The 13006-nt window shown below is 41.0% G+C and overlaps 1 protein-coding gene across 1 annotated transcript; it reads left to right on the top strand.

Moving 5' to 3' along the window:
- Window positions 1–3293: 3293 nt before the first annotated feature.
- On the top strand, window positions 3294–6729 carry zgc:174888 (uncharacterized protein LOC558116 homolog). Its single transcript, XM_065006513.1, has 5 exons — window positions 3294–3819; window positions 4135–4244; window positions 4424–4495; window positions 4928–5065; window positions 5568–6729. Exons 1-5 carry the CDS (start codon window positions 3792–3794, stop codon window positions 6060–6062), a joined length of 843 nt encoding a protein of 280 aa, XP_064862585.1. The 5' UTR covers window positions 3294–3791; the 3' UTR covers window positions 6063–6729.
- The last annotated feature ends 6277 nt before the right edge of the window (window positions 6730–13006 follow it).

The raw sequence follows: 13006 nt of genomic DNA, 5'->3' as shown, positions 1-13006 counted from the left end.
AGCCTGGAGGTGTGTTGGGTCATTTTCCTGTTGAAAAACAAATGATAGTCCCACTAAGCGCAAACCAGATGGGATGGCGTATCGCTGCTGAATGCTGTGGTAGCCATGCTGGTTAAATTTGCCTTAAATTCTTACAAAGACACGGTGGTTGGAAACAAAAATCTCAAATCTGGACTCATCAGACCAAAGGACAGATTTCCACCAGTCTAATGTCCATTGCTCGGGTTTCTTGGTCCAAGCAAGTCTCTTCTTATTGGTGTCCTTTAGTAGTGGTTTCGTTACAGTAATTTGACCATGAAGGCCTGATTCACGCAGTCTCCTCTGAACAGTTGATGTTGAGATGTGTCTGTTACTTGAACTGTGAGGTGCAATCTGAGGTGAAGTTAGTTGCCAATGAGAGCTATAGCGCTTGATCGTTTTTGCGACTGCACTTGAAGAAACTTTCAAAGTTATTGACATTTTCCCGGATTGACTGACCTTCATGTTTTAAAGTAATGATGGACTGTAATTTCTCTTTGATTATTTGAGTTGTTCTTGCCATAATATGGACTTAGTATTTTACCAAGTACCACCCCTAACTTGTCACAACACAACTGATTGGCTCAAACGCATTAAGAAGGAAAGAAATTCCATAAATTAACTTTTAACAATGTACACCTGTTAATTTAAATGCATTCCAGGTGACAACCTCAAGAAGTCAGTTGAGAGAATGCCAAGAGTATGTGTGCAAAGCTGCCATTAAAGCAAAGGGTGGCTACTTTGAAGAATCTCAAATATAAAATATATTTTGATTTGTTTAACACTTTTTTTGGTTACTACATGATTCCATACGTGTTATTTCATAGTTTTGATGTCTTCAGTGTTATTTGACAATGTAGAAAATAGTAAAAATAAAGAAAAACACCTGAAATTAGTAGGGGTCCAAACTTTTGACAGGTACTGTATATAATGATTGTGCAAATTACTGCATATTAAAACATACATTTTTGTGTGTATTTCTACTTATATCATAGTTCTTAAAAATAGTGGGAGAAATTTGAGAGCTTGTTTTTTATTTATTTTTTTATGAATGGTATGTACCAGTGAATCATACTTACTTAAAGGGTGTTTCCAACACAGCACAAAGGAATACAGTTGGTTACACATGACCATTGATTTGATATTGTAAACTGTAGGACAGCCCGCTGGTGGAACGTTAGGTCTTATAATATAGTAGGGTAGACAGTAAAACAAAGTTACAGATGCAGAAATATCATACCCCGAATATATGCTAACCTCTCACCGTTACAATAACATGGGAGGTTAGCATTTTATATCATACCCCCAAGAGATGCTAACCTCTCACCATTACAATAACATGGGAGGTTAGCATTTTATATCATACCCCCAAGACATGCTAACCTCTCACCATTACAATAACATGGGAGGTTAGTATTTTATATCACACCCCCAAGACATGCTAACCTCTCACCATTACAATAACATGGGAGGTTAGCATTTTATATCATACCCCCAAGACATGCTAACCTCTCACCATTACAATAACATGGGAGGTTAGCATTTTATATCATACCCCCAAGAGATGCTAACCTCTCACCTATACAATAACATGGGAGGTTAGCATTTTATATCATACCCCCAAGACATGCTAACCTCTCACCATTACAATAACATGGGAGGTTAGCATTTTATATCATACCCCCAAGAGATGCTAACCTCTCACCATTACATAACATGGGAGGTTAGTATTTTGGGGGGGTATGATATTTTTGAGTCTAACTTTGTCCATCATTATTTACAATTAATTCAGGACTATCCGTAATCATGGTAGCATCCACATTAATGTAGAAGTGTTTAGAAACATGTTATATTCTTATTTACAATAAAAGTGACTCCAAGTCACAAGCTTGATGTAATCATTGCGTGCTAGGAATATGGGGCCAAATACTGCACTTTTGACTACTTTAATACACATATAAGTGAATTTGTCCCAATGCTTTTGGTCCCCTAAAATGAAGGGACTATGTACAAAAAGTGCTGTATTTTCTGAACTGTTCACCCAATATGGAGGAAAATACCTTCAAATTAAAGCTGCCAGACTGCAGTTTAACCTCATAGTCATTGTATAATTTCAAATCCAAAGTGCTGGAGTACAGAACCAAAATAATTTTTAAAAATGTTTCGCTGTCTCAATAATTACAGAGGGCACTGTATATACACTCTGGGTAGAAGCTCTTAGACACAGATCTTGGACCATCTTATCCTTCCCACTTCTGAACCATAAAGGAAGAATATGCTAAACTGACCTGAGATCATCTTACTGCCATATGCAGAGGACCAAGGTGAAAAGAGTTAGGACTGATGGTGCCTCTGGGAGGCTGAAGAATGTTGGTCTGTTGGACTGCAGAACTCTGTCTTCCTTTTCCCTTTGGACCTCTAGAACATTCACTGTTTCTCTTGGCCCATGTTCAAAATGGAAGTGACACAAGAAGTAGTACTACAACAATGACTTCGTAAAACCTGAACATGACAATGTACTAATTGATCTACTTCTGATCCCCACTCACTTTCTCAATAGTAGTTTGTCATAACAAAAATATCTGAGTAGCACTTGAAATAATAAACGAGTGTACCACAAACTAAAGTGCTATCAAAATGTGAGGAAGTATCTAAGCCTCCAAACTAGGATACTAAACTTTTCCACTTCAAATCAACTGTCATTTTTTGTTATTCATTTATTTTTTATTTTTGAGAAGGAACATCAGCTTCACTGTCATGATTATTATTGACTTTGCACACTTGAATGACTTGCAGCGTAAGTCAGTCAGTGTTGCAATCTTTTTAGCCTAAAAAAATACAAGATTGTTGATGTATGAGATTCCCTCTGTGTGGTGACTCAACAGGATGAGTATTACTAACTGGCTCACTGGAGACAAGGAGGCATGCACACAAGCTCATGGGTGTGGGAGGTGGATTGAAAACATATGGCATGACTTAAGCCTTCTGAGGCCTCGTTTGGATTGGGGGTGGGGGGGCAGAGAGAGGGAGAGAGAAAGTGAGAGAGAGGAATTTTTGTGAGTGTAATGTTTACTGTTTATTTTGTATTTTTTATTTCACTTTTGTTTATCTATTTCACTTGCTTTGACAATGTAAACATTTGTTTCCCATGCCAATAAAGCCCATTGAATTTAATTTCATTGAATTAAGAGGGAGAGGGGCTTGGTCAGTCAATAGGGACGTGAAATGACTGGTGGTGGGAGGGGCTGAGAGATTTACAGGGAGCAGATATCAAGCACTTTCACTTTCAGGCTAGCCTCTGTCTGAGCTCACACAGACAGACTGCCCAGAGGGCGAGAGAGAGAGAGATAGCGGGTCTGTTTCCCCCACTCTGTCCATTAGCCAATTTAAAGGGTGAGCAGAGAGTGAGGTCTGTAATATACTGGGTCAACAGGGAAAGAGAAGGAAAGGGAAAGGCTGCAGTTTGACAGGCTGAGAGGTCGGAAAATCCAAAGTGAGAGCGCAGTGCAGATTGCGTGAGAGAGAGAAGGGGGTGAAAAGATTTGGAAAGTACCCGGGAGACAAAAGGAGGAATTCTAAAAGACAGGTCAACTAAGCTGGAGTCTCAACAGTAGAGGGAAAAAGAAAAGACTCAGAGCTCTCTCTCTCTCTCTCTCTCTGTGTCACACACTTGAAGGAACCGCTGAGGAAACTTTGCCTAGTCAGACCAAAGGACTTATTTGATCTGCGTATTGCATGCTTTCAACCACAGACATGGAGAAGTGGCCTTTCTCATGAAGATAAAAAGGATGTCACGATCAGGTAAGAGGAATTCAGTGATTACATCAATTCAGAATATGCTAAAGTTAATTGATTGATTCGTGGATTTGTATTTGTTTGATTAATTTGACCACATTACCATTGTGCTGTAATTCATATAGTGGTTCTGTAATTTAGGTTTGTTGTTAATTTTCGCAAGTTAACATGAAGTCATGATGTTTCTCATTAACCACATGGGCAGGACACAGAAATGTTCCATCCATTAACCTGCTGCATCTCTCTCTCTCTCTCTCTCTCTCTCTCTCTCTCTCTACTTCGATCTCTCTCTCTCTCTCTACTTCGATCTCTCTCACACAGTTTTACTGTTGCTATCAATATTGACAGTCCAAGGTAGTGGATGTGATGACTTTTTGAGGGAGGTTGTCAAGAATCTTCAAACCACCCTTAACTCAGACCACGCTGGATTTGTGAGTTGAACGTTGTGGCTATCCTTTTGTACCTGCATGCACCCTGAGTAATGACAGTGGTTTAAACAAATATGCGTTCACTTCCTAGTGATTACATGTTTTATCAATTTGATGTTTTGTCTATTGGCATAAATACTCTTGTGAATACTGTGATTCCTGAACCAGTTTTTTCCTCCAAGCGTAAGGTGTTCCCTAAAGACTATTGGATTTCCCACCACTACAATGTCAACCTGCTGTGCAACACTGATCCGGTGAGGCACCATCTATTGATTAAATGACACCATTTTAGTAAATGATTTATTCTCGTGTTTTATACAAACATCACACTTAGTGTATTTGCTATGTCTATCATTAAATCCTTCATTCTGATTCTCTGTTGAGCAATGCGGGAGGACCGGGATGGTATCAAATATACAGTATCAAACACTGGTTTTCCATGTGTTTGACGCAATGCCATTCGCTCCCTTCCAAACATTATTATGAGCTATCCTCCCCTCGGCTGCCTCCACTGGTTCCAGTACTCTAAAGTCTAAATGTGTGTTGTTGTCAGCGTTACTGGGCAGGATAATCAATAACCTCTGATTAGCACAATGATGATCAGCTCTGTGTTGTGCTCCGTCTATTCAAATCATCAGCGTAAGCTCTGTGTCTAAAATCCTGCTTCTGCCTTGCTGCCCCTCCAGTGTTGTGTGTTCCGAGCTGCGACTGTTCTCTCTGACTCCTGGCTCCAGCTCCGCGGCCAGCTGTGGCCAGAGCACCATAGCTTCCAATTCATCTCCAACCTTATACAAGCCCTGGATGGCAGGGGTATGACAAAAGGGGTAGGTATAACTTTACAATGTCGTGGACATACTCTAGTCATTGTCGCGGGAAGTATGGGTGCTGCAGCACCCCCCTACTAAAGTAATGCATTGGTCCTTTACTAGTCAAGTATTAGCGAAACAATATAGCTGTCTGTATTGCCGGCAAAACTGTCTTCCCCAAACTACTTTCCGAGGCTATGACTAGTAGTCTATATGAACTGTTTTGGATAAGAGAGTGTACTGTAGGTTGCCAGTGGGGTGAACAAGTAGCAGCATGTACTCAAAAGAGACGGACACAGCAGCCTTAAACATGTTGGACTAAGTACTGTAAAAATAAAACATAACTGTGCCCCTGCAAATGCAATAAAACACTATAAAGATGCCTTGTTGTTATAGTAAATAAATGACAGAAAAGGGCTAAAACAGGGGAGAATAACATTTTTTTTTCCTGACCATGTGGCTTGACTATGCTATAACCAGTGCATAGTTTTCCTGTTCAGGTCACCTATAATGTACGCAATGTATATCACAGGTTAACTCCCCAGAGAACTGGCTATCAATCAATGACAGTGCTTGCACTGTATGTTTGTTTAATAACAACTCCTCTCCTCCCTTATCCCCCTTTCCTCTCCTCCCTTATCACATCCCTCTCTCACAGAGATTTGAGGATCCTGACCCTTCAGTTCTTCCCTCGGTCTCCTCCTCTCCAGAGAAACTTCTCAACTTCACTTCATCTGTTTTCTCCAAATGGCTGGAGCTGGGGTGCTCGACCCCGGTGGACACTTGTCCCTTCCCCACTCTGGCCTCTCCTGCTGGGGAGGAAGAAAGGGCAGCTCTGGAAAGGAAAAAAGTGAGGTCATTAACCACACGAGCAGTTCACATGCAACACAGGGAGAATGAAGGGGAAACAGAGATGAGGTTAAACACACCTCCACCAACCAATAGGAGCCCAACATCCAAAGGTGGGCTCCTATTAGTTCTTTCTGGGTCTTTGTTTTTTTTAATCTTTATTTAACTAGGCAAGTCAATTAAGAACAAATTCTTATTTACAATGACAGCTTACATTGGAGCCTCATGTTATGTGGACTGCCCTGGATGCTACTGTAGAGCGGTTGCTATAGTTACTGAAGTGGATCTCTTCAATGGCGCACACAAAATGCAAGAAATAAAATAAATAAGATTCCCTGTTTTTGAAAGAATACATCCTTTTCTTTTTGCAATGTGTTTTGGAGCACTGGTTGGCTTTTTCTTCTCAATCTGTCCATTCTAGCAGTTCTAATACAGTAAGCTTTGTCATTCAAGTGACTGTCATGCACATGTAATTGTTGCACTGAAAGTACAACTGCAGTCAAGATTATGTATAGAATAATAACCTTTTAATTTACTGTCTGCACACCAGAGTTCTATTATTATAATTATAAGAAACCGTTACAACATAGCCATATGTATAAAAAGCCATATTCTACGCAAGCTAACTAAACACTAACAAGTGTTTTATATTGAGCAAGCTACAGCACATAAATTATTGTTCAATATTTCTGATCAAATTCATATGATGTTTACAATGCAGTGGAATGTGAATATTTGTTTGTTTGTCTGTTGGTCTTCAATGAATGTTTTTTTTTTCTTCTATGAACTTTTGTACATACTGCATCTTGTAAATAAAAACCATGCAGCCGTTATGGGTTTCTCTGATGTAGTCTTGTGTAGAGATCCCCGAGTGCTGACTGTTACCATCCCCAGTGTGGGGAGTATTGTGCAATTGCTGCGGAGCTGCACTGCTGTCTGATTCTCAACAGCTATCCTTTTTCTTTCTGTCTCCTACAGGAAGACTTCTGTTAAAAGTAAGTTGTAGTTCAATATAATTTTCATGTCTGGAGTTACTGGGTAGGCCTACAACTGAACCAAATCACACACATCAGGTGTATGTACAGTTGAAGTCGGACATTTACATACATTTAGGTTGCAGTCATTAAAACTTGTTTTTCAACCCCTTCTCAAATTTCTTGTTAACAAACTATAGTTTTGGCAAGTCGGTTAGGACATCTACTTTGTGCATGACACAAGTAATTTTTCCAACAATTGTTTACAGACAGATTATTTCACTTATAATTCACTGTATCACAATTCCAATGGGTCAGAAGTTTACATAAACTAAGTTGACTGTGGCTTTAAACAGCTTGGAAAATTCCAGAAAATTATGTCATGGCTTTAGAAGCTTCTGATAGGCTAATTGACATCATTTGAATCAATTGGAGGTGTACCTGTGGATGTATTTCAAGGCCTACCTTCAAACTCAGTGCCTCTTTGCTTAACATCATGGGAAAATCAAAAGAAATCAGCCAAAAAATTGTAGACCTCCACAAGTCTGGTTCATCCTTAGGAGTAATTTCCAAACGCCTGAAGGTACCCCGTCCATCTGTACAAACAATAGTACGCAAGTATAAACACCATGGGACCACACAGCCGTCATACCGCTTAGGAAGGAGACGCGTTCTGTCTCCTAAAAATCAATCCCAGAACAATAGCAAAGGACCTTGTGAAGATGCTGGAGGAAACAAGTAGAAAGTATCTATATCCACAGTAAAACAAGTCCTATGTCAACATAACCTGAAACGCTGCTCAGCAAGGAAGAAGCCACTGCTCCAAAACCGCCTTAAAAAAACCAGACTACGGTTTGCAACTGCACATGGGGACAAAGATCGTACTTTTTGGAGAAATGTCCTCTGGTGTGATTAAACAAAAATAGAACTGTTTGGCCATAATGACCATCATTATGTTTGGAGGAAAAAGGGGGAGGTGTCACGACTCCTACCGAAGGTGGCTCCCCTTCCTGTTCGGGTGGCGGTCGTCGTCACCGGCCTACTAGCTGCCACTGATCCTTTTTCCTCCCCCTTGTCTGTTTATAAGTTACACCTGTGTTAAGTTAGGTTAATTGGTTGGGCTTTATTATCCAGCCGGCCTGCCTGCTGGGTGTGCGGGATTGTTTTATGTGTTCTCTTGTGCACGCCTGTAAGTCACGGTGTTGCATGTACGTGTGTTGTTCGGGACTGTTTAGTTCCCCTGTGTTTTGGGGCATTTGTTTGAGTGGTGTCGTTTTCACCTGTGTGGTGAATAAAGAAGTATCGCTACTCTGAACTCTCTGTTTCCTGCGTCTGACTTCTTCCTCCACTACATCCCGGGTATTACAGGAGGCTTGCAAGCCGAAGAACACCATCACAACCGTGAAGCACGGGGGTGACAGCATCATGTTGTGGGGGTGCTTTGCTGCATTAGGGTCTGGTGCACTTCCCAAAATAGATGGCATCATGAGGATGGAAAATTATGTGGAAATATTGAAGCAAAATCTCAAGACATCCGTCAGGAAGTTAAAGCTTGGCCGCAAATGGGTCTTTCAAATGGACAATGACCCCAAGCATACTTCCGAAGTTGTGGCAAAATGGCTTAAGGACAGCAAAGTCAAGGTATTGGAGTGGCCATCACAAAGCCCTGACCTCAATCCAATATAAAATTTGTGGGCAGAACTGAGAAAGTGTGCGCGAGCAATGAGGCCTACAAATGAGGCCTGTGACTCAGTTACACCAGCTCTGTCAGGTGGAATGGGCCAAAATTCCCCCAACTTAGTGTGGGAAGCATGTGGAATGCTAACCGAAACATTTGACCCAAGTTATACAATTTAAAGGCAATGCTACCAAATACTAATTGAGTGTATGTAAACTTCTGACCCACTGGGAATGTGATGAAAGAAATAAAATCTGAATTCTCTCTACTATTATTCTGACATTTCACATTCTTAAAATAAAGTGGTGATCCTAACTGACCTAAGACAGGGAATTTTTACTAGGATTAAATGTCAGGAATTGTAAAAAGAAAAAACGGAGTTTAAATGTATATGGTTAAGGTGTATGTAAACTTCTGACTTCAACTGTATGTATGCCAATACATGCACACACCCTGACACATCCATGCATGCACAAGCACACACACACTTTAGACAGAACACTTGCAAAATCTTTGATACAAAAAGAAGGGGCCCCTTTTTTTCCTGCTGTTTAAGACAGAACTTCCATTAAACTCAGCCAGGTGCTTTCTTTAATGCACACAAACTTTAAAAAGCAAGGCTCAGAGACCGACAACAATACCCCCAAGGCATGTCTCACTTCCTTTTGTAAATGTAGAGGCAGCAAAATGAGCATCAGCCTTTCTGAGAAACTATGATAAACCTCTGCAGACACAGCTGAGAGAGACACAGTTGAGAGAGAGAGACACAGTTGAGAGAAAGAGACAGTTGAGAGACAGAGACACAGTTGAGTGAGCGAGAAAGAGAGAGAGAGAATGTTGCATAACATCAAATCAGACAGTGAGATTCAAACAAACAGATGCACACAGATAATGTTTGCTGTTCTATTATGAGGAGAGGACAATCCCAGAGAGGCCAGAGAGAGAGCTTTCAGTTATTTGTTCTGTTTTAATTAACTGTTTCATAGCCCCGGGTGTTGGGAAATAACATAAGACAGCAAAAATACATATTTCCTATGCAAATTTGACAATAAAGTTGTGTAGGGCCAAGGGACTTCAGGGGGACTGCAATAAATACCATAGAGATAGATAGAGGACTCGTCTTTGTATCTGTGCAGTTATAGCGTCTCTGACAGCATGGGCAGCACCATTGAGGCAATCTACATTTTGAAATAGTGAATTTTTTCTTCATGGTTGACTTATCCCTCCTGATGATCTGGTTGAACATGACTCCAACAGGGTCACCAGGTGGGATCAGCAAGTGAAGTTGGAAGACCCACCCAGTTGACTACATTAGAGAGAGATAGGGGGTGGCAGGTAGCCTAGTGGTTAGAGCATTGGGCCAGTAACCGAAAGGTTGCCAGATCGAATCACCGAGCTGACATAGTAAAAATCTGTCTATCTACCCTTGAACAAGGAAGTTAACCCCTAGGCTGTCATTGTAAATAAGAATTTGTTGTTAATTGACTTGCCTAGTTAAATAATAGTAATGTGTCTTCTTGTAGGCATTAACTCCGCCATGGTTAGTTGGACAAAGCCTATGGGAAAATTAATGGAGTTTTGGAGGATTTTTGTATAAATGCCGAAAATAAGGTCTGTGGTTTTGTTCTATGAGGTCATTTTCATCAGCTAACGGCACTTTTTGTGAATTTTGAAGCATTTATGTAATCAAAAACACACTTAAAGCACATAAAAGGCTTCATAATTCATAAAGGTCATGTTAACTGACTGATATTATTTCATAGAACAAAAAGTACAAGATCTCTGATCTTCAAAGCTTGTGTTAACCTTATTTTCGGCATTTATTACAAAACCTTATCCTTTCCCCATTCATTTTTCCCAATAGAAATGGCTCAAGGAATCTGGGGCAACTCATTTCTGTTTTTGAGGACTACAAGCTGCCGAGCTCCATAGCGCTGCCTATGTTAATAATATGACCTTTTGGCCACTAGAAGCCTCAATCATTCTCCATGGTAAATACCCATCACCATTACACCAGAAGTAAACATGATGATATGTAGTATAGTATTGATATTGCATGACTGAAATTGCAATGATAATGCTCAGGATCAGCAATGCAAGTGGCTGGAGTTTGGACAGTAGGCTCAGTGGCGATTTTAGCATGTAAATCTTGGTGTGGCAAACTCCCCAAAAATGTTTTTGATGCATGCCAGCAAAGCCACTACACAACACAAGACAACATAAACAATACATTAATTCCACTATAATGGTTAACAAACGGTGCCACAAAAACTGTTAGGGCCTACATGAAGCTGTTCCAATAGCAGAGCCTTCCTTTCAGGAACATGGAGTGAATCCTTACCACCGCTACACCTGCCTATCAGCTATGCCTTGTCTGGCAGCGAAACAGTTAATTCAGCCTAATTTACTGCCTTTTTAAAAAACATAGCTGATATGGCTGACTTGTTTAAACAAATGTGGTTTCTACTGACAATTGATATGTACAAACTATGGCATAAGGGAACGATAAGCGGATAAGACATTAATGAGTGAGCTAAGACAGATGTAATCAACATAACTATTTGTTCAGCACTTTTGAAATGTAGAGCCAAAGAATTCAGAACTTGGGCCGTTCTTACAGTATTCTCCCTGTACACCAAGTCAGAACCGTAAGATAATAAAAAATAAAATAAATATTTCACCTTTATTTAATCAGGTAAGCTAGTTATACCTAGGAATACCTAGGATAGGATAAAGTAATCCTTCTCACCCCCCCTTAAAAGATTTAGATGCACTATTGTAAAGTGGCTGTTCCACTGGATGTCTTAAGGTGAACGCACCAATTTGTAAGTCGCTCTGGATAAGAGCGTCTGCTAAATGACTTAAATGTAATGTAAATGTAGTTGAGAACAAGTTCTCATTTACAACTGCGACCTGGCCAAGATAAAGCAAAGCAGTGCGACAGAAACAACAACACAGAGTTACATGGAATAAACAAGTGCACAGTCAGTGTGTACAAATGGCATGATGAGGTATGGCAATAAGTGGCCATAGTAGCAAAGTAATTACAATTTAGCAGATTAACACTGGAGTGATAGATGAGCAGATGATGATGTGTAAGTAGTGATATTGGTGTGCAAAAGAGCAGCAAAGTAAATAAAAACAATATGGGGATGAGGTAAGTAGATTGGGTGGGCTATTTACAGATTAACTATGTACAGCTGCAGCGATTGGTTAGCTGCTCAGATAGCTGATGTTTAAAGTTAGTGAGGGAAATGTAAGTCTCCAGCTTCAGCGATTTTTACAATTCGTTCCAGTCACTGGCAGCAGTGAACTGGAAGGAAAGGCGGCCAACGGAGGTGTTGGCTTTGGGGATGACCAGTGAGCTATACCTGCTGGAGCGCGTGCTACAGGTGGGTGTTGTTATCATGACCAGTGAACTGAGATAAGGCGGAGCTTTACCTAGCATAGACTTGTAGATGACCTGGAGCCAGTGGGTCTGGCAACGAACATGTAGCGAGGGCCAGCCGACTAGAGCATACAGGTAGCTGTGGTGGGTGGTATAAGGCGCTTTGGTAACAAAACGGATGGCACTGTGATAGAACTGCATCCAATTTGCTGAGTAGAGTATTTGAAGCTATTTTGTAGATGACATCGCCAAAGTCGAGGATCGGTATGATAGTCAGTTTTACTAGGGTAAGTTTGGCGGCGTGAGTGAAGGAGGCTTTGTTGCGAAATAGAAAGCCGATTCTAGATTTCATTTTAGATTGGAGATGTTTGATATAAGTCTGGAAGGAGAGTTTACAGTCTAGCCAGACACCTAGGTATTTGTAGTTGTCCACGTATTGTAGGTCAGAACTCTCCAGAGTAGTGATGCTAGTCGGGCAGGCGGGTGCGGGCAGCGAACGGTTGAAAAGCATGCATTTGGTTTTGCTAGCGTTTAAGAGCAGTTGGAGGCCACGGGAGGAGTGTTGTATGGCATTGAAGCTCTTTTGGATGTTAGTTAACACAGTGTCCAAAAAAGGGTCAGATGTATACAGAATGGTGTCGTCTGCGTAGAGGTGGATCAGGGAATCACCCGCAGCAAGAGCGATATCGTTGATATATACAGAGAAAAGAGTCGGCCCGAGAATTTAACCCTGTGGTACCCCCATAGAGACTGCCAGAGGACCGGACAACAGGCCCTCCAATTTTCCACACTGAACTCTATCTGCGAAGTAGTTGGTGAACCAGGTGAGGCAGTCATTTGAGAAACCAAGGCGATTGAGTCTGCCAATAAGAATACGGTGATTGACAGAGTCGATAGCCTTGGCCAGGTCGAGGAAGACGGCTGCACAGTACTGTCTTTTATCGATGGCGGTTATGATATTGTTAAGTACCTTGAGCGTGGCTGAGGTGCACCCGTGACCAGTTCGGAAACCGGATTGCACAGCAGAGAAGTTACGGTGGGATTCAAAATGGTCAGTGATCTGTTTATTA

The sequence above is a fragment of the Oncorhynchus nerka genome, linkage group LG3 (genome assembly GCF_034236695.1).
Source record: "Oncorhynchus nerka isolate Pitt River linkage group LG3, Oner_Uvic_2.0, whole genome shotgun sequence".
Taxonomy (NCBI): Eukaryota; Metazoa; Chordata; class Actinopteri; order Salmoniformes; family Salmonidae; genus Oncorhynchus; species Oncorhynchus nerka.
Note: the sequence above shows the minus strand (reverse complement) of the source record. Positions and strands in the feature narration are given on the sequence as shown.

Coding starts and splice junctions, on each gene's coding strand:
- zgc:174888 (XM_065006513.1), top strand. CDS start 3,792: ATGAAGATAAAAAGGATGTCACGATCAG. Junction 3,820..4,134: donor AAAAAGGATGTCACGATCAG/GTAAGAGGAATT, acceptor TCTCTCACACAG/TTTTACTGTTGCTATCAATA. Junction 5,066..5,567: donor GCAGGGGTATGACAAAAGGG/GTAGGTATAACT, acceptor TAATGTACGCAA/TGTATATCACAGGTTAACTC.